At 44.6% G+C, this 22074-nt stretch overlaps 1 protein-coding gene across 1 annotated transcript in view; it reads right to left on the minus strand.

Annotated features, from left to right (window-relative positions):
- Positions 1 to 1108: 1108 nt before the first annotated feature.
- The window catches only part of tfcp2 (transcription factor CP2), a 105557-nt gene continuing 84591 nt past the window's right edge, over positions 1109 to 22074 (minus strand). The window contains exons 13-16 of the mRNA XM_080183469.1: positions 16753 to 16862; positions 11066 to 11208; positions 5617 to 5668; positions 1109 to 1373 (exon numbers count right to left, since the gene is read on the minus strand). Of these exons, the coding sequence (XP_080039595.1) occupies positions 1336 to 1373; positions 5617 to 5668; positions 11066 to 11208; positions 16753 to 16862 (343 nt within the window). The 3' untranslated portion in view covers positions 1109 to 1335. The remainder of the gene's footprint in view (positions 1374 to 5616; positions 5669 to 11065; positions 11209 to 16752; positions 16863 to 22074) is intronic.

Raw genomic sequence — 22074 nt, forward strand, 5'->3', positions numbered from 1 at the left:
TTCTTTTCCTGAAGATGGTTCCACTGTTGATCGCCACTCTTTTTGATATACTGGGCTCTCACATTTGTAGGCTCTCTGCAAGTGTTTCACTGGGCCATTTGAGGTACTTGTTAGCATGGCTCCTCTTGAGTTGCTACACGCAAAATTCAGCACTCATCCAATTATATCATCAGTGTGGACCTTAGAGGAGACCAAAACATTCCAAGTCTTTACATCGTTGGAAAAGTAGAGTAAAAAGGTTTCCACCTCTGGCAAAGTCCTCCCGAAGATAGCAGATTTTCCACTGTAAATGCTTCACTGGATACATTAGGTCTGTGCATCTGACACAAGTTTCTACACTTTTGCAACCATGTGCAAGATAGGATACAGGATAACACTTAACTGACAGGAGCACCTAATTTATGGACAAACTATATTGAAGTGTTAAAATTTAAAAAGTACATTGATATGCAAGTTTCAATATCACTGGCATCATTGAAAACCTGTCAGATTTTACATACCTTAAAAGTCATTTTAACTGTTTCACTAGCTTATTGCATTCTCATTATTCTTCAATTTTCACTTGGCAGGGGAGGATTATATAAAACAATGGCATCTCAGGTGATCACCATTTATGGAGCAAGACTGATCAACTACAGCCACATATATTACAAGACAGGCCAGACCTTTCACAGACTTGGTGAAAATGCACCGCAAATGGCTGGAGACACACAACCTCCACCCAAGAAAGATAAATAAGTTATGATCCTAGTCAGCTATTTCAGTGAAAGCAATGTACCCAACAAGGATTTCAGAGCAGGATTGTAGAAAAGGCTTGGGCCAGATCACTAACTATGGACTGAAAGTTTGAGGATGATCCAAAATGTGCAGTACATGACTGTACGAATAAGTACCTGAAGAAGAAAAGATGTAAAATCAAGAATGAAGAATAACCAGTAGATTTGTTAAGCTCTGAACAGTCCATTCAAACCTCCAATCACTTTTAACACATGGTCACAGGGAGAATTTTCTAGCACAGCTCAACAGAAAATTCAATTTCTCACAGAAACATGCTCGCATATTCTCTTCTCTCCCTCTGCCGCCCCCCCCCCCCCCCCCCACCCCCCAATCACTCCCTTGCCCCTGATTGCCAGCGAGAATCTGCTTCAACAAACTTCAGTTACTTGTGTCAGGCTGTTGAACATGTATATAATCCCACTGTGGTTCTTCCTGCCCGACCAAGATAAGCAGCAACGTCCTTGCTGTGTGTTTTTAAAGGGGCTGTAAGCATCGTTCTCCCGAGAGTAGGAACCACAACTTAGGGGTAAAGTCATTCGCTGAAGACACTGTGGAAATTCACTTGAGGATTATGTGGTAACTGTCACTGCCCTCAGCTGTAGGAAAGGAATGGGGAGGGGAAAGAAAACAGACATTAGAACAAAATTAGCTCAATCCATTCCTCTCCCAAAACACTAGGTTTATCATTCTTTTTTTTCTAAGGGAAACTGATGACACCAAGATTGGTGGAACGGCAAATTGCGCGGAGGGTGTGGAGAGTCTGCAGAAGGATCTAGATAGGCTGGGCGAATGGGCCAGGAACTGGCAAATGGAATTTAATGTTGGCAAGTGTGAGGTGGTCCACTTTGGTAGGAAGAATGGTAGGAAGGACTATTACTTACGTGGCGAAAAACTGCAGCAGGCGACGGTGCAGAGGGACCTCGGGGTCCTTGTGCATGAGTCGCAAAAACCCAGCCTGCAGGTGCAGCAGGTGGTCAGGAAGGCAAATGGGATGCTGGCCTTCATAGCAAGGGGGATTGAATATAAAAGTAGGGAGGTCTTGCTGCGGCTGTATCGGGCACTGGTGAGGCCGCAGCTGGAGTACAGTGTGCAGTTTTGGTCGCCGCACTTACGCAAGGATATTTTGGCCTTGGAGGGAGTGCAGAGGAGGTTTACTAGGCTGATTCCGGAGTTGAGGGGGTTGAGCTATGAGGAGAGGCTGAATAAACTAGGCTTGTACTCGTTAGAGTTTAGAAGAATGAGGGGAGATCTCATTGAGACGTATAAGATGATGAATGGGATGGATAGGATAGAGGTGGAGAGACTCTTCCTGCTCAGAAAGGACAGTAGGACTGGGGGGCACAGCCTCAAGATAAAGGGGGGGCGATTTAGAACGGAGTTGAGGAGGAACTTCTTCACTCAAAGGGTGGTGAATCTCTGGAATTCTCTGCCCGTTGAAGTGGTGGAGGCTGCCTCGCTAAATATTTTTAAGACGCGGGTTGATGGGTTTTTGATAAGCAAGGGGATTAAGGGTTATGGGGAGAGGGCGGGAATGTGGAACTGAGCCACGACAGATCAGCCATGATCTTATTGAATGGCGGGGCAGGCTCGAAGGGCTGGATGGCCTACTCCTGCTCCTATTTCTTATGTTCTTATGTAAACCATTTTCAGACGAACAAGAAACAATATGAAAGTGCGATGTGGTCATAAAGCTATTTTACTTGTCAAATTGGATGCATCAAAAACATCAGTATACACAATTCATACATATATTAGGGGGTAGCCTAGTGGTATTATCGGTAGACTATTAATCCAGAAACTCAGCTAATGTTCTGGGGACTCGTGTTCGAATCCCGCCACGGCAGGTGGTGGAATTTGAATTCAATAAAAAAAAACTTGGAATTAAGAATCAACTGACGACCATCGTCAGAAAAACCCATCTGGTTCACTAATGTCCTTTAGGGAAGGAAATCTGCTGTCCTTACCCGGTCTGGCCTACGTGCGACTCCAGAGTCACAGCAATGTGGTTGACTCTCAACTGCTGTCCAAGGGCAACTAGGGATGGGCAATAAATGCTGGCCAGCCAGCGAGCGATGCCCACGTCCCACAAATGAATAAAAAGAATACACTGGGCACGACTGAACGTCTGAGGGAAATGGGGAACAACAGAAATAAGCAGGATAAAGACTGTGCCAGTTTCTGAGCTGTCTGAAGGAAGAGGCCAAGTCACTGAGGGAAACTATTGGAACTACCAAACAATTAGCCAAGTTATCTTGCTACATATTTGGATTTATATGATTTTGTTATTGAAGAAATTAAAAGGTGGGTAAAAATGTTGGTATTTTCGAATAGCCGACAACTTCTGTATGGTAGCTTAACAGTTATGTCTGGATGAGTAGCACAGAGGTCTGGAGATACAAGTTCAAATCCTACCACAGGAGTTAGGTGATTTAAATTCAACTGTTGTGCAATGCAAAGCCATTCTCGGAAATGATCAAGCTACTGGATTGTCATAAAAGCCCAACTAGTTCACTAATGCCCTTCAGGGAAGGAAATCTGCTATTTTGACCTAGTTTAACCTGTTGCAACTCCAAACCCATAGCAATCTGGCCCTCACAAACCACTAAAAAGTGTGATAAAGGCACACTTGGAATACTGTGTACAGTTCTGGTCACCCCATTATTGCAAGGATATTATTAAACTAAAAAGAGTGCAGAAAAGATTTACTAGGATGCTACAGGGACTTCATGGTTTGAGTTATAAGGAAATCAATTGGAGAGGATTTATTCCCACTTGGAAATAAGTGGATGCATTAGTGAGAGGCAACATGGTTTTGTGAAGGGGAGGTCGTGTCTCACAAACTTGATAAGAGTTTTTCGAGGAAGTGATGAAGATGAATGATGAGGGTAGGGCAGTGGATGTTGTCTACATGGACTTTAAGGCTTTTGACAAGGTCCCTCATGCAGACTGGTAAAGAAGATGAAGTCGCATGGGATCAGAGGTGAGCTGGCAGGGTGGATACAAAACTGGCTCGGTCAAGGAAGACAGAGGGTAGCAGCGGAAGGATGCGTTTCTGAATGGAGGGCGGTGACAAGTGGCGTTCCTCAGGGATCAGTACTGCGACCTTTGCTATTTGCAATATATAAATACAAGTGATTTGGAGGAAAATGTAACTGGCTTGATTAGTAAGTTTGCAGATGACACGAAGATTGGTGAATTTGCAGGAAGTGATGAGGACCATCAGAGGATACAGCAGGATACAGATTGGTTGGAGAAATGGCAGATGGAATTTAATCTGGACGAATGTGAAGTAATGCATTTTGGAAGGTCTAATACAGATAGGAAATATACAGTAAATGGCAGAACCCTTAAGAGTATTGATAGGCAGCGGGATCTGGATGTACACAGATCACTGAAAAGTGGCAATGCAGGTGGAGAAGGCAGTCAAGAAGGCACACGGCATGCTTGCCTTCATCGGCCGGGGCACTGAGTTTAAAAACTGGCAAGTCATGTTGCAGCTTTATAAAATCTTATTTAGGCCCAACTTGGAATATAGTGTTCAATTCTGGTCGCCACACTACCAGGGGGATATGGAGGCTTTGGAGGGGGTACAGAAAAAATTTACCAGGGCGTTACCTGACATGGAGGGCATTAGCTATGAGAGGTTGGAGAAACTTAGTTTGTTCTCACTGGAACGACGGAGGTTGAAGGGCGACCTGATAGAAATCTACAAGGTTATGAGGGGAATAAGATTATGAGAGGCATGGACACAGTGAATAGTCAGAAGCTTTTTCCCAGGGTGGAAGAGTCAATTACTAGGGGGCACAGGTTTAAGGGGCAAGGTTTAAAGGAGATGTACATGGCAGATTTTTTATAGAGTAGTGGGTGCCTAGAACTCGTTGCCGGGGGAGGTGGTGGAAGCAGATACTGTAGTGACTTAAGGGGCATCTTGTCAAATACATAACTAGGAAGGGAATAGAGGGATATAGTCCCCGGAAGGGTAGGGGGTTTTACTTCAGTTGGGCAGCATGATTGGTGCAGGCCTGGAGGGCCGAAGGGCCTGTTCCTATGCTGTAATTTTCTTTGTTCTTTGTAAGGAGAGGCTGGATAGACTGGGTCTTTTTTCTCTGGCGCGTAGGAGGCTGAGGGGTGATCTTATAGAGGTCTATAAAATAATGAAGGGCAGAGATCAGCTAGATAGTCAATATCTTTTCCCAAAGATCGGGGAATCTAAAACTAGAGGGCATAGGTTTAAGCTGAGAGGGGAGAGATACAAAAGTGTCCAGAGGGACAATTTTTCCACACAGGAGGTGGAGTGTGTCTGGAACAAGCTGCCAGAGGTAGTAATAGCGGCAGGTACAATTTTGTCTTTTAAAAAGCATTTAGACAGTTACATGGGTAAGATGGGTATAGAGGGATATGGGCCAAATGTGGGCAATTGGAACTAGCTTAGGGGTTAAAAAGTGGGTGGCATGGACAAGTTGGGCCGAAGGGCCCGTTTCCATGCTGTAAACCTCTATGACTCAGCTGTATTCAAGAAAGCAACTCACAAACACCTTCTTAAGGGAAATTAGGGCTGGTGAATCTCCTGGCTTGACAAGAGAGAGATGCTCCACAACCCATGATTGGAAAATACCAATATACACTGGCTACAATTATTTTCTTATTCAAGAGAGTATGGACATCAGTAAAAATAATTTTACTCCAAGGTGAGTGAAGCAGTTCAGGCAAGCAACCCCACAATGTGTTCGAGAGAGTTGGCTCTTGATTTAATGATCAACTATTTTGCACCATCCCATAAAGCTCAGGAGTGCTGAACGAGTTGAACTAGAAAAGATCTTCAGTGCTGAGGTTACCTACCTTTTAATGTGTCTAACACAAAACAAGATTCATCCTGGAAATTTTGGATCATCTGAAAAACAAAACAAGTTAACAGATAACATGAGCAATGAGAGATTTCCTACGTGATAGGAAGAATGCCCATAACTGAATGAATTGCATTTTCCTAATCCTTTACTATAGCCTAGCTTGATGCACACATGATGAGAATCATCACCACACAAATTCATTGTGACCTAAAGCTAGTCATGTGAACAGAGGAGTAGGCCACTCGGCCCCTTGAGCATACTTCACCATTCAGTAAGATCATGGCTGATCTCTCTGCAGCCTTAACTGCACTTTCCCTATCTCTCCCCCATAACTTTCAACTCCCTTTTCTCTCAAAAATGTATCCAATTCCACCATGAAGAAATTCAGCCTCCACTGCTCCCTGGAGAAGAGCAGTCCACACACCAATGACCCTCTGGGAGACAACAGGAGTGATCTTACCAAAAACATTCCAAGTACCACGAGGGTGAAAATGAGAGAATTGCACCCATTTTTTGGTCGAGCTCCCAGAGGCAATCATACAGAAAAATAAAATGAGGTAATGTGATACTCGCTAGCAGGGGGAGTGGGTGGAGATAGGCAATTGCATCTGGGACTCACTAATTACATTTCAATTAATTAATGAATATTTAAATCAGCCTAGCACCAGTTTCACTAGCAGAATGGGGCCAATAACATCACAAGAGGCAAGAAACATTGATTTTGCGCCTCTCGCCCGATCTTACCGGCTCACCGCGTCGATCGACCAGTGTGACGAGCTGGTAAGATTGCCCCCAACGTTTCTGCTCATCTCTCTGTCAAAGAGGAGTACTCTTATTTTTAAGCCCTAGTTTTAGTTACACCAAAAACAGGAAAACACCTCATCAAGTCCCCTCAGGTTCTTAAATGTTCCAACCTTTCTTCACAAGGCAACCTCTTCATCCCAGGAATGGGTCGAGTGAAACTTCTGAGCTGCTTCCAATGCAAACATATCTTTTTTCAATAGGGACCAAAACTGTCACAATATACTATACGTGGTCTCACTGACAGCCTGTACATCTACAGTAAAGCCTCACTACTTTTATATTCCATTCCTCTCGCAATAAACATCAACGGAGACAGAGTACAGGAATGATGTAGAGAATTTGGTGAACTGGTACGATGACAATAATCTCTCCCTCAATGTCAACAAAACAAAGGAGATTGTCATCAACTTCAGGAAGCGTAGAGGAGGATATGTCCCTGTCTACATCAGCAGGGACGAAGTGCAAATGGTCGAGAGCTTCAAGTTTCTAGGTGTCCAGATCACCAACAACCTGAACAGGTCCCCTCATGCCGACACTATTGTTAAAAAAGGCTACCAACGCCTCTACTTTCTCAGGAGGCTAACGAAACTTGGCATAACACAAGAACATAAGAAATAGGAGCAGGAGTAGGCCATCTAGCCCTTCGAGCCTGCCCTGCCATTCAATAAGATCATAGCTGATCTGTCGTGGCTCAGTTCCACATTCCCGCCCTCTCCCCATAACCCTTAATCCCCTCTCTTATCAAAAGCCCATCCACCCGCGTCTTAAAAATATTTAGCGAGGTAGCCTCCACCACTTCAACGGGCAGAGAATTCCAGAGATTCACCACCCTTTGAGTGAAGAAGTTCCTCCTCAACTCCGTTCTAAACTGCCCCCCCCCCCCCCCCCCCTTTTATCTTGAGGCTGTGCCCCCTAGTCCTACTGTCCTTTCTGAGCGGGAAGAGTCTCTCCACCTCTATCCTATCCATTCCATTCATCATCTTATACGTCTCAATGAGATCTCCCCTCATTCTTCTAAACTCTAACGAGTACAAGCCTAGTTTATTCAGCCTCTCCTCATAGCTCAACCCCCTCAACTCCAGTATCAGCCTAGTAAACCTCCTCTGCACTCCCTCCAAGGCCAAAATATCCTTGCGCAAGTGCGGCGACCAAAACCGCACACTGTCCTCCAGCTGCGGCCTCACCAATGCCCTATGCAGCCGCAGCAAGACCTCCCTACTTTTATATTCAATCCCCCTCGCTATGAAGGCCAGCATCCCATTCACCTTCCTGACCACCTGCTGCACCTGCAGGCTGGGTTTTTGCGACTCATGCACAAGGACCCCCAGGTCCCTCTGCACCGTCGCCTGCTGCAGTTTTTCACCACGTAAGTAATAGTCCTTCCTACCACTCTTCCTACCAAAGTGGACCACCTCGCACTTGCCAACATTAAGTTCCATTTGCCAGTCCCTGGCCCATTCGCCCAGCCTATCTAGATCCTTCTGTAGACTCTCCACACTCTCCGCGCAATTTGCCGTTCCACCAATCTTGGTGTCATCAGCAAATTTCGACACCATACACTCGGTTCCCTCCTCCAGATCGTCTATACAAATGGTAAATAGCTGAGGCCCCAGCACTGACCCCTGGGGCACTCCACTAGTCACCAACCGCCAATCCGAATAGCACCCATTAACGCCCACTCTCTGCCTCCTATTTGACAACCAATCCTCTATCCACGCTAACAACCTACCCCCTTTACCTTCTGCAATAACCTCTTGTGAGGTACCTTGTCAAATGCCTTCTGAAAATCAAGACAGACCACAGCCACCGCCCTCGACACATCCTCATAGAACGCCAATAAATTCGTCAGACACGACTTCCCCTTAACGAAACCGTGCTGCGTCTGCTCTATCAAGCAATTCCCCTCAAGGTGACTCGCTATTTCCTCCTTGATGACGGATTCTAACATTTTACCAACAACAGACGTTAAACTAACTGGCCTATAATTCCCTGCCTTTTGCCTGCCATCCTTCTTAAACAACATTAGCCGTTTTCCAATCTTCCGGCACTTCCCCGGAATCCAGCGACATTTGGAAAATAACCACCAAGGCATCCACTATCACCTCCGCCATTTCTTTCAGAACCCTCAGATGCATTCCATCCGGTCCTGGGGACTTGTCCACAGTCAGTCCCTCCAGTCTGTCAAGCACTGCCTCTCTAGTAACAATAATGTCATTGAGACCCTCCAGTCCTACCACCTTTCCATCGCTAACACCCGGCAAATCATTCACGTCCTCCTCCGTGAAGACCGAAACAAAAAAGTTATTCAAGACCTCAGCCATTTCCCCATCCCCTACCACTAAGTCCCCCCTCTCATCCTCTAAGGGTCCAACGTTCACCCTAGCCAGCCTCTTCCTTTTTATATATTTGTAAAAACTCTTGCTATCCTTTTTTATATTAAGCGCTAGCCCAGCTTCATAGTTTCTCCTACCCTTATGAACTTCTTTGTCAACATTTAAACCTCTCCCAATCCTCTTCCCGCCCACTACTCTTAGCTACTCTAAACACCTCCGCTTTTAATTTAACACTTTCCTTCACCTCCTTCGTTATCCACGGCTTATTACCTCTCCTCCTACGGTCCTTTTTGACCATCGGAATAAATTTCTGCTGAGCACCAAGCAAGATCTCCTTAAAGATCCTCCACTGCTCCTCAGCAGACCTACCTTCCAACGCGCTCCCCCAGTCAACATTCGCCAATTCTTCTCTCATCCTACCGTACTCCCCTCTGTTCAAACAAAGGACGCGTGTCCGAGAACCCACTTTCTCCTCCTCCATCTGCACCAGAAACTCCACCATACAATGATCACTCTCCCCAAGAGGATCCTTCACCACAAGGTCCCTAATTCTACCCGCCTCATTACATAGCACCAGATCCAAGATAGCTCGCTCCCTCGTCGGCTCCAACACACACTGTTCAAGGAAACTATCCCAGCAGCATTCCAAGAACACGTCCATTACAACTTTTATAGATGCACAAAGTTCCAGATGTATCACAGCTGAGTGTGCTCCTGCTCTGACCAAGACCACAAGAAACTACAAGGGTCGTAAACGTAGCCCAGTCCATCACTCAAATCAACCTCCTATCCACTGACACTTCCTGCTGCCTCGGAAAAGCAGCCAGCAAAATCAAGAACCCCATGCATCCCAGACATACTCTCTTGACATTCCCTTGGATAAGGCCATTGTGAACAAGGATGTTTTTAGGGATCTTGCTTTGAACCACAAAGCCAGACGGGAAGCCAAAGTAGAGTTTGAGGAAAAGAACAAGACAGGAAAGGGTAAATAATTTTTTCAGAAGCTCAGATTCTAAATTTCTTTTCAGCATAAATATTCAATTAAAATGCTTTGAAAGTAGAGGTGTGGTATGTGAAGAAATTTACTTTGCTTGAATAATGGAACAGATAGCTTACACAATGGAGGACACCAGCTTACGATCCTCAGATAGCCTATTTAATTAGCTCATGGAATAATGAAATCACGTAAACCTGAACCTTAATAGAATGAACGTCAGAAAAGCTGGAGACATTCTGCGACAGAGGACAGCAAAGGTTAGGACCAACTGACTGGACAACTATTAAAAAAGACTCAAATAGACTGTACCTTTCATGACCAAATGTCTCAAACTCTTTTCAGCCAATGAAGTACTTTGAAAGTGTTTAATGCCCTGCAGGAACCAATCAAATTATCTCCCAGCAGGGAAGGAGATCACAAACTAACAATTGCCATTCCATAATTTGGTCATCAAATCGAATGCTTCGAACGCACCAGTGCTCTCTCAACCATAAGGAAACTTTTTCTGGCAGATACTGGAACCCCTTCCCCCATTATCCTATCAGGGAACTGCCATTTGTGAAGCCAACAAAGCAGGCCTACCAGCATCATTGTTGCTCCGATTGAGTGTACAATTTTTCTTGATAACTACAAGAAAACTTGCCAATAAATCTTCATACCCTTGCCAGAAGGATTCTCTAGTCTTGAGAAAGAATGTGAACAGATGCTCAATTTGAGAAGCCAATAGGTCCATCCCCTGGTACGTACATACGCAGAGCACTGCTTCAATTATTTATGATGGATTTTCCATTCCTGAGGGTGAATTGTGGGACTATCCCAACTAACTGTTGAGCATAGAGCATTAGGGCTAGAGTGAATCCCCTCAAAGCTTCTCCAGCGAGTATCCTCTTTCTTGTTAACACAGGCTAGGGGAGTACTGTCTGTATACCAGTATGTTACTGTCTATCAATGCTTTACATGCATTGATTTTACCATCTTTGGTTGAAAGGTTAGATTATCCTGTCGTGTAGCTGCCTAGATTCCAGTCTCTTCCTGTGTGGGAAATCCAGCCTAATAGTTGATGTATGATACTGGTCACATGCTGGTTCCTCAGCATTCTTGGTAATACCCATCCTGAGATTGGCTGGGTAGATGAGCTTGATCGTCCCCAAATTGATTTCCTTCGACTTCTCAATGTTAGCACATCTTCAAGCACATGGCTTCCCATGATTAAAATCCAGCTCAAGTGAAACTCTTATGGTACGTGAAGGATTAAGCACTCGGTGGGTACCAAGATTATTTTCATCACAATTCCATTAGGTACTTACCTCATCGCTTACAAGCACATGAATACCCGTAGGTCCCTGTTTGTAGATCTGATGGATTTGACGAGGAGAAATATTGAAAAGTTGAGCAATCTTCTCAGTCATTTCAATTGCTGTTAATTCTTCAAAATAAATGGCGTGGTACACTGGAACAGAGGAATGCACTAGTCAAGAGTTGCAGTTTTAAATGAACTTTTTGCTACTAAAATACTTCAATATTCATCTTTTATTTACACTTAACCACACCATAAACAGCAAATGAATTAAAATCAATAAAGACAACACTGACTACTTCCCATCGGCCCTGCAATGTTATAACCCATCTGTGGGCCAAACTCCCTTGGGTTGTACAGCCTCGATGCACAATATTCGTGAATTTATCTCCAGTTTCTCAGCTGCTCCTTGCAGTAAACCCCTACTTACCAGTTTGAGACTTCACAGAATAGAAATATTGTAAAACTGCATTCAATCCCCACCCTCCGACACCTGCGTAATTCATTTCTTCCCCAGTCAACCCACTACAGCTTTCCAGAACTAAGCAGCCATTTTGAACGACCAGAATTAAAATCCGACACATCGTAACTAAAATTCAGAATGTAGCTATAAAACTGCAAAACAATGACAATTATTACAACAACAAATCCAGAATATCCATCCTACCCACCAGCTTCAATTTCTAATACCTAAAAGACATGATTGAAACAAAATATTAACATATCGCATGATTCCATTTACTGTAAAATATCTTCACTGAAGCGTTGCTTTCAAGGCTGTGGAGAGTTGAGAAAGGCAGCTGATAAACGGCTACGAGATTAAGGGATGGGGTCAGACGATCTGAATAGAGTCCAAGACTCTATTAAGGGCGCAGGCCAAAAATGACCTCAAGCCTGATTTTGGGTAAATTGCAGCAAGAAAACAGGGGCTGCAGTACTTCTGTGACTGGGCAGATTCGGACTGCACCATGGTAAAACCATTCCCATACAAAATAAATAATTCCGCGAGTCACTGCCAATCAGCCGCCTGACTGTGTGTTTTCTGCTAATGGTACAAGTCTGCAGATCTTCCCATTTCAAATTACGTTTTGCTTCATCTGTTATTGGCTTTGGTTGGATAATTGGCTGGTTAGGACTTTTTTTCTTGCCAATATTGGGGTGGCACAGTAGCACAGTGGTTAGCACTGCTGTCTCACAGCTCCAGGGACCTGGGTTTGATTCCCAGCTCGGGTCACTGCCTGTGTGGAGTTTGCACATTCTCCTCGTGTCTGCGTGGGTTTCCTCGGGGTGCTCCGGTTTCCTCCCACACTCCAAAGATGTGCGGGTTAGGTTGATTGACCATGCTAAAATTGCCCCTTAGTGTCTCGAGATGCATAGGTTAGAGGATTAGCGGACAAAATATGTAGGAATATGGGGGTAGGGCCTGGGTGGGATTGTGGGTGGTATAGACTCGATGGGCCAAATGGCCTCTTTCTGCACTGTGGGGTTCCAATGATTACATTGCCCATTGCTCCTGGCAATTACGTGTACACAAGTGTCAAGGATGGCTACTCCAAATAGGCTACAAGATTTACAGAGGGGAATAGGAGTTCCTGAGGGGACAATAAATGTGTCTGCAGCAACACTGAATGCATTTGTACTTTCATCCATTACCAAAAGGAGCTACGTTTAAAGGCCACGGTACAAAGGTCAGGTTACTTCACCTCTTCCTTCAGGTTATTCTTCTAGGTAGGTCTGCCAGGGCTGTAACATTTACTACAGCATGATCCACTTGATAATGAAATAGCACTATAACACCTGCTCTTCATCCCATCAGGTCCTTCAGGGTGGAGGGAAACTTCCAGGGGTTGGTGACCTCATGTGCTCACTACCCTTGTCCTTCTAGATGCTAGTGGCCATGTTTAGAGGGTGCTGTCTAAGTAGTATTGAAGAGTTGCTGCAGTGCATCTTGTAGATGGTACACACTGCTGCTACTGATGGTGGAAAAGTGGATGCTGAAGGTGGTGGATGGCATGCCAATAAAGCAGGCTGCTCTGTCTTGGATGGTGCTGAGCTTCTGGGCAATTTTCTGCATTGCTTGTAGCCCTGCTTCTTTGGGGCCTGAAGGCAGGGGGGGAAGAGGAATGGGGGGGAGGGGGTGGAGGCACTGCCTCTGCACATGCAAGAAGTTGTCAATTGGCAGAATGTTATGAGGGCCCATTGCCTTTGCAGTATTGTGTCTTTAGCCGTTTCTTGATCTTGCATGGAGTGAATCAAATTGACTGGAGACTGGCATCTTATCCACTCGGCCTTTCTGGCTGAAGATTGTTGTGAATACTTCAGCCTTATTTTTTGCACTGATGAGCTGGGCTCCTCCATCATTCCGGATGGTGATATTTGCAGAGCCTCCTCCTTCAGTGAGTTGTTTAATTATCCGCCACCATTCACGACTGGATGTGGCAGGACTGCAGAGTTAGATCTGATCCGCTGATTATGAGATTGCTGAGTTCTGTTACTTGTCCTTACGCTGTTTGACACACAGGTAGTCCTGTGTTGTAGCTTCACCAGGTTGACACCTCATTTTTAGGTGTGCCTGGTGCTGCTCCTGACATGCCCTCCTGCACTCTCCATTGAAGCAGGGTTGATGGTAAGGGTAGAGTGGGGGATATGTTGGGCCATGAGATTACAGATTGAGGTTGAGTACAATTCTGCTACTGCAGGTGGCCCACAGAACCTCATGGATGCCTCATTTTGAGTGGCTACATCTGTTGAAAACTATTCCATTTAGCACGATGGTAACGCTACACAACATCCCCAACGTGAAGTTGGGACTTCTACTCCACAAGGACTGTGCGGTGGTCACTGCTACTAATACATTCTTGGACAGATTCAATTGAACTGGTAGATGGTCATGTTTTTCCCTCCTAGGTTCCCGCACCAGCTGCTACAGCGATGCCCTAGGGGACCCAGCCAGCTACCAAGCCACTCTTGATACTGAAGCCTCCATCCAGAGCACATCCTGTACCCTTGTCACCCTCAGCACTTCTTCCAAGTGCTGTAGGCACATAAAGACATTAGGAAAATTAATAGAATGTTTGGAACTTGAGTACTGCATGTTGAAGTTTTTTTATCTTGCACTCATCAGGACAATCACAAGACTATTAATGTCAGGGGAAACAACAACTTTTAAGTATAGGAGAAGAAAGGGCTGGTTGGTAGGCAAGTGGACTCTGATTGGTAGGGGCACTGCCATGGAGAAGGCACCAGTTGATGGTAAAATTTAAACCAGGCAGTTTGATTCCAACTAAAGATGGTCGGCCCACAATGTGGTACAATTGTACGCATTGCAAACTACATATGTTTACGTAGGGGCCTAGTATTATCACTAGAATATTAATCCAGAAACTCAGCTAATTTTCTGGGGACCCGGGTTCGAATTCTGCCACTGCAGATAGTGGAATTTGTATTCAATAAAAAACAAATCTGGAATTAAGAATCTACTGATGAAACCATTGTCGGAAAAACCCATCTGATTCACCAATGTCCTTTAGGGAAGGAAATCAGCTGTCCTTACCCAGTCTGGCCTACATGTGGCTCCAGACCTACAGCAATGTGGTTGGCTGCCCTTGGCCAGCCAGTGATGCCCATGTCCCATGAATGAATTAAAAAAAGATAGCAATGAGTGTGCAGATGAACAAATTTCTCTCTAGATAGTTTGCTGAATTGATTTGCCTGCTTACTAAAGTGTTAGTGCAGGGTATTGATGAAGGTTACTTATCCGCTCCCTTGTACTAGGTTAATTTACAACGTGACTTAGTCACTGGCCCCATTACCAATGGTGACATTCCTAATTTGCCTATTGAAGGGGGACATGCTCAGAAATGGAATTGATCATGGTCATGGTTACTGACAGCAGCTTTTTATTCCAGATTTATTGATTCCACCAGCTGCCATGGTGGGATCTGAGCCCATGTTCCTACAGCATTAGCCTGGACCTCTGGACTACTAGTCCGGATAAACAAAGGAAAGTCGGCAATGGCGTGGAGAGAACTTGCAGATCTTAGATCAGTGTCATAGGATATTGAGCATCCGCTTGCAAAGGCAGACGGGGCCTCAGTTTATTGGAACAACATTACCACAGCAATGTTGCAAACTCCTATGTTGTACTGGAGTGTCAGCCCAAAACTGTGCTTAATTCTGAACTGCATCATTAACACACAATATTCTCACCCATGATCAAGACTGTTGCCAAGTGAAACAACAATACATTCGCTTTAAACACAAGCGCTTGGTGTTTGTGGTGTGTCAAATTAATAGAACATGCCTTGTCTAATGCCAGCAAATCACCACCTCTGAGAGACTGGGTAGGGGAGCAACAACATTGGCCTCACGTGGTACTAACTGCCCTGCCTCTGCCACCTTCAGTCTCTCAGTCAGCTTTTAGATTGTGTTGTTGGGTTTACCCACACTAACAGTTTGAGATGGCTGACATGGAATCTTTTACAGCGTCAAGAAAAAGCTGAAATACTCAAGAATTGTGTTCTAGGTATGACAATACTGTGCCTTTTAGAAATGTATTTTAATCATGTTTCTCTGCAGGTTTTTTCAGCAGGCCTGGTTATTTTTGTATTATTGCCAAACTGTCTGAGCCGGTGTTCTTTAATTGTTGCTGAAGCAATATAATGGACATCTTGTTTATTCTTAATCCGGGCCTAATGTCGTGTCCTGGAGTTTTATCACCCTTTTAGGATTGTTGGGTGAAGAATGATAGGTCAGGTGGTACCTTGGGACAGTTTCTTCTCCCCCATAGGAGAAATCCAAAGGTTTTAGTTTCAGTTTGGCAGAAGCTGTTTGGACTGCAGGCTAAAAAGTGTTTTTTTTTGTCTCTCTCTGGTGTTGGGAATTCTGCTGTCTGTGAGATGCAATGAGAAGCTATAGGCACGCAGTATCGCTGTGTCTCTCAAGGTGGGCAAAAAGTTCCAGGACTGAGAAGGCCTTAATGTTTTCAATTCAACGCTCAAAGGAATAATCCTCAGCAGGGGTTGGAAAACTGCATGGTCTAGTATCACGTCAGCATATTTGCTTTCTGTGCAAAGCCAGAATGGGGTGTATGTTTGTGGATGTTTAGCTTGGAACAGTAAACATGGCTGTTATGATTTATATAATGTTAAAGTTGGGTTTTTGAAATTGGTAAACATTATTGCTGATTTTTCTGATATGTTAACCGTGTTCTTAAATAAACTTTGTTTGATAAAAGCTCCTCGAATCACAAGGTCACTTGAATCATACCTGGAGTCTGGAGCGAACATCGTATGCTCACTTGTGCCAAAATCAACACGCAAAACGGATGGTCTGGGCTGACTTCATAACACACCTGGATTATAATATGGGTCACTGCCAGTCAGAAACAGGGTACGCCAGCGAGAGGCAGGGCAAGTGAGTGAAAGAGCAAGGGCAAGGTAAACAACAGCAATCAATTCTCCTTTCCCCTAACTGGTGACTTATGAAATGGCAGCAGTAAATTTTAAGATGTCAGGGAATAACATTTGGCGTTTTGCAAATTTTGCGATCTTTTCTACAGCTTCTTAGTGTATAATCATACATATCGTACATGCACGTTAAGGTAAAAGGATGAATTCTTCTCATTTCTAACAAACTGCTGGATAAGACAGCACAGCAAATGAAACCAATTTCAGTGAAGGACATGGATTTACTTACCATAAAAAGAACTACTGACAGAATCACCATTTTCATGTTTCTGCTGTTGCTGCTCTCGAACTTGCTGCAACTCCTGACAAACATAAATGGTTAGCCTCGGTCTCACCATCCTGAATGCACAAGGGAAAAATGAATGATGTGAACTAATAATAAAAAGTTCACAATAGAAAACATGAAAAGCTTTGCGTTGTGTTCGTTCAATTCAGCACACTGATTCCTAAATTACTTACCACAAGATCCAAACCAAATCAGAAGTGAATATTACTACAATAGGAACAGGATTAGGCCACACAGTTTCAAGTTAGTTCCACTATTCAATTAGATCATGGCTGATCTGCATCTTAACACCTTTGGCCCATCATGGTTCCCACTCTTATGCACCAACCAACAGAAGCTATGAATCTTAGTTTTGAAATAAAGACCTTCAATCTCAATAGATTTTTGATGGATGAAGCAGTAATGTGGAAGTAGAGAAAGAGCTCCAGATTTCAACTACCCTTTGCGTACAAGGAGTAATTCCTGGCATCACTCCTGAAAATCAAACTAAAACGTACCCTGTTCTGGATTCTCCAGCAGACTACTGACCTCAGCCCTGGGGCAGGGTGGGGAGAGGACCGCTGGCCTCGAGGGGAGGAAGATGATTTGAGTGTGCTGGGTGGGTTATTATAGCAACCTATAGTAAACAATTTCTATAAACTTTAAATTTTGTCAGTGTAACTGGGTCCTGTAGAATGCCCTGATGACTATATCTGCAGGAGTGTCATCAGTTGGAGAAACTGCAACTCCAGGTTTTGGAACTCAAGCGGTGGTTGGATTCACTCAGGTGCCTCCACAATGTTGAGCATTATGTGGATAGCAGGTTTATAGAGGTGGTCATGCCACTAAGTCATACACAGGCAGAAAAGGAATAATTGAGAGAGAAACAGGCAGGTGGCCATTTTGCTCTCAAATCGCTTTTCCATTTTGGATAACGGTGAGCAAGATGGTTCCTCAGAGGACCGTAACAAGGGTCAAGTTTGTGTCACCATGAGTGCTTCAGTTGCTCAGGCAAGGAGGAAGAACAGTGGAAGTGCCATAGTTGTTGGGGAATCCATAGCTCGAGGAGCAGACAGGTGCTTCTGCAGCTGTAGGCAACTCCAAGATAGCATATTGCCTTCCTGGTGCCAGGGTCAAGGACGTCAAAGTAGCTGCAGCACATTCTTTTGGAGGGGAACAGCCAGAGGTTGTGGTCCACATTGTGATCAATGACAACCATAGAAAAATGGATAAGGTCCTGAAAGCAAATTTTAGGGAGATGGGAAGGGAATTAAAAAGCAGGCATCAACAACAGTAATCTCAGGATTACTCCCAGTGAGTGCCATGTGCCGAGGAGCAGAAGAATAGGAAAATGCTGGAGAAATGGAACGGGGGAAGGCTTTAGATTTCCGAGACATTAAGACCAATTCTGAGGCAGGTGGGAACTGTACAGAAGGATAGGTTACACCTTAACAAGACTGGGACGAATGCCCTCGTGGGGAAGTTTGCTGGAGCTATTGGGGAGGATTTAAAATTAGGTTACCGGGGGATGGAAACTCGAGGGGAAATTCAGAGAGGAGAGGGGAAAACCTGGCAGTGGGAAGTAGGTATTAACTGAGAAGGAGGATATGTCAGAGAATAAATAGAACACTGGGAGAGTTCCATAAAATTAAGTAGGCAATAGTAAGTCATTAGATGAGTCAGTGTGAGGGAGCAAGTAAAAAAGCCTTAATCTAGGTTAATGTGCCTGTATGTGAATGCATAGAGTGTGATCAATAAGACTGTTGAACTATAGGCACAGGTTACCAAATGGAATTATGATATTACTGCTACAACAGAGGCCTGGCTTAAAGGAGGACAGACCTGGGCATTAAATGCTCCTAGGCACAAGGGTTTAGGAGAGCCAGGAAAGGAAATTGGGGCTGGGAGAGAGCAAGCAGCAGTATTAACTACAAATGGCATTACAGTACTGGAGAGTGGGGATGTTCCAGAGGGGTCAAGGATGGAATCTCTCTGGCTAGAGGAAGGAATGAAAAAAGATGCAATTATAGAATCCCTACAGTGCCGGAGACCACCATTCGGGCCTGCACCAACCAAGCCACGTCCCGTCCCTGTAACTCCATGTATATATCCTGCTAATCTCTCTGACACTAAGGGAGTATTTACCATGGCCAATCCACTAACCAGCACATCTTTGGACTGTGGGAGAAAATCAGAACACTCAGAGGAAACCCAAGCAGACACAGGGAGAATGTGCAAACTCCACACAGACAGTGACCCGAGGCTGGAATCGAACCCAAGTCCCTGGTGCTGTGAGACAGCAGTGCTGCCAACTGTGCCATCATGTCACCCCCAATAATAATGCTCGGTGTAGTGTACAGACCACCAACTAGTGGAAGGGATGTAGAGAAACAAATTTGCAAAGAAGTTACAAAGGTGGAAGAATTATAGAGTAACTATAATAGGGGCCTTCAATTATCCAAACGTCAACTGGGATAGGAATACTGCAAAGGGACAAGAGGGGTGAGAGTTTCTAGAACATGTTCAAGATCATTTTCTGCAGGAGTATGTTACTGATCTAACGAGAGGGCAGACACTGTTGGACCTGGTTCTGGAGTGGATCAAGTATCAGTGGAGAGCATTTAGGCAACTGCGACCATTGTATTATAAAGATTGGGGGAATGGCAAATTGCGCGGAGGGTGTGGCGAGTCTGCAGAAGGATCTAGATAGGCTGGGCGAATGGGCCAGGAACTGGCAAATGGAATTTAATGTTGGCAAGTGCGAGGTGGTCCACTTCGGTAGGAATAATGGTAGGAAGGACTATTTCTTAGGTGGCGAAAAACTGCAGCAGGCGACAGTGCAGAGGGACCTCGGGGTCCTTGTGCATGAGTCGCAAAAACCCAGCTTGCAGGTGCAACAGGTGGTCAGGAAGGCGAATGGGATGCTGGCCTTCATAGCGAGGGGGATTGAATATAAAAGTAGGGAGGTCTTGCTGTGGCTGCATAGGGCATTGGTGAGGCCGCAGCTGGAGTACTGTGTGCAGTTTTGGTCGCCGCACTTACGCAAGGATATTTTGGCCTTGGAGGGAGTGCAGAGGAGGTTTACTAGGCTGATGCCGGAGTTGAGGGGGTTGAGCTATGAGGAGAGGCTGAATAAACTAGGCTTGTACTCGTTAGAGTTTAGAAGAATGAGGGGAGATCTCATTGAGACGTATAAGATGATGAATGGAATGGATAGGATAGAGGTGGAGAGACTCTTCCCGCTCAGAAAGGACAGTAGGACTAGGGGGCACAGCCTCAAGATAAGGGGGGGGGCAGTTTAGAACGGAGTTGAGGAGGAACTTCTTCACTCAAAGGGTGGTGAATCTCTGGAATTCTCTGCCCGTTGAAGTGGTGGAGGCTACCTCGCTAAATATTTTTAAGACGCGGGTGGATGGGTTTTTGATAAGCAAGGGGATTAAGGGTTATGGGGAGAGGGCAGGAATGTGGAACTGAGCCACGACAGATCAGCCATGATCTTATTGAATGGCAGGGCAGGCTCGAAGGGCTAGATGGCCTACTCCTGCTCCTATTTCTTATGTTCTTATGAAGTTGGCCTTGGAAAAGAACAAGTACAATCCAGAGCAGGGATAACTAATTGGGGAAAAAAAAAACAACTTTGATGGGATGAGAAAGGATTTGAGTCTAGTGTTGTTACATATTGGCAGAAAAGATAGTGGCTATCTTCAAAGAAAACATATTGCAGGTAACGTCAAGATATATTCCCTTCAAGGGAAAAAGCAGGACAAATAAATTCAGAACGCCCTCAATGATGAGAGAGAAGTGACGGTGAAAAGAAAGAAGTACGCATGTGATAGATGTCAGGTAAAAAATACAAAGGAGAATCAGGCTGAATGTAGAAGGACCAGAGGAACAGTGAAAAAAATTAAGGAAAGCAAGGAGAGAGCATGAAAAGAGACTGGCAGTTAACATCAAAGGGAATCCCAAGATCGTTTATAAGCATATAAATAATAAAAGGGTGATAAAGGAAAGAGTAGGGCTGATTAAGGATTAAAAAAAAGGGAGGCAGGTAAAACAGCAGAGATATTACACAGGTATTTTATATCTGTCTTTACAAATAAAGACAATACTACACAGGCTGAGGACAGAGAGGAAGCAACTGATGTGATCAAAGAACTTACAATGGAGGAGGTGGTGGTAGAAAGGCCATCTTAAAAAATGATAAAGAACCAGGATCAGATGAGATCCATCTAAGGATACTGAAGGAAGAGACAGTGGGAATTAGAGACATGAGTGATAATCTTCCAGTCTTCTTGTGACAGAGAGATGGAACCCTAAGGCATTTTATAAGTATATTAAGAGCAAGAGGATGAGCAGGGAAAGAGTGGGGCCCATTAGAGACCAAAGAGGCAATCTGTGTGTGGAGCCAGATGTGGGCAAGGTCTTAATGAATATTTTTCATCTGTATCCAGAGAGCGACATTGTAGCTGGAGATTTCAGCTGGGATGGTGAAATTCTAGAGCAAGCCAAGATTAATGAGGAGGAGGCATTAGGTGTTTCAGAGGGCATAAAGGTGCATAAATCCCCAGGGTCTGATAAGATGTATCCCAGGCTGCTGTAGGAGACAAGAGAGTAGATTGCAGGGTCCCTGATGGAGATATTTAAATCTTCACTGGCCACAGGTAAGTGTCAGATGACTGGAGGATAGTTAACGTGGAACCTTTATTTGAAAAGGGCAGCAGGGATAAGATAGGTAATTATAGACCATTTAGTCTAACATCAGTAGCAGGGAAATTATTGGAAAATAATTCTAAGGGACAGGATTAATTAACAGTTGATTGATAAGGGATAGTCAGCAAGGATTTGTTAGAGAGAGATCCTAACTAATTTAACTGAGTTTTTTGAAAAGGTAACTGCAATAACTCAGGAAACCCGATTGGAAAGGAACATAATTTATTCATAGAATGTAAAGTAAAGCCACAACCATGGTGTACATACACTAGTCCCTGTCTGGGACTGTAGTTCTGCAGGCCCAGTCTTGGGTCCGCCTTATAAAAACGTAAAGTTGCCGTAGTCCCAGGTGACCATAGGCTGCCCTCCCCTTTGAGGGAGAGAGCTAACTGGTGGTGACTGACCAGTTCAGACACTTGATATATGAACGTCTGCCAGTACAGGATTTGAACCCACGTAGCTGGCATCACTCCACAGCACTGTGGGTGGCACAGTGGCTAGTACTGCTGCCTCAGCACCAGAGACCTGTGTTTAATTCCCCGGCTTGGGTCATTGCGTGTGGAGTCTGCATGGGTT

Source organism: Carcharhinus amblyrhynchos, unplaced genomic scaffold (assembly GCF_965287045.1).
Source record: "Carcharhinus amblyrhynchos unplaced genomic scaffold, sCarAmb.v2.hapA chromosome_295, whole genome shotgun sequence".
Classification (NCBI taxonomy): Eukaryota; Metazoa; Chordata; class Chondrichthyes; order Carcharhiniformes; family Carcharhinidae; genus Carcharhinus; species Carcharhinus amblyrhynchos.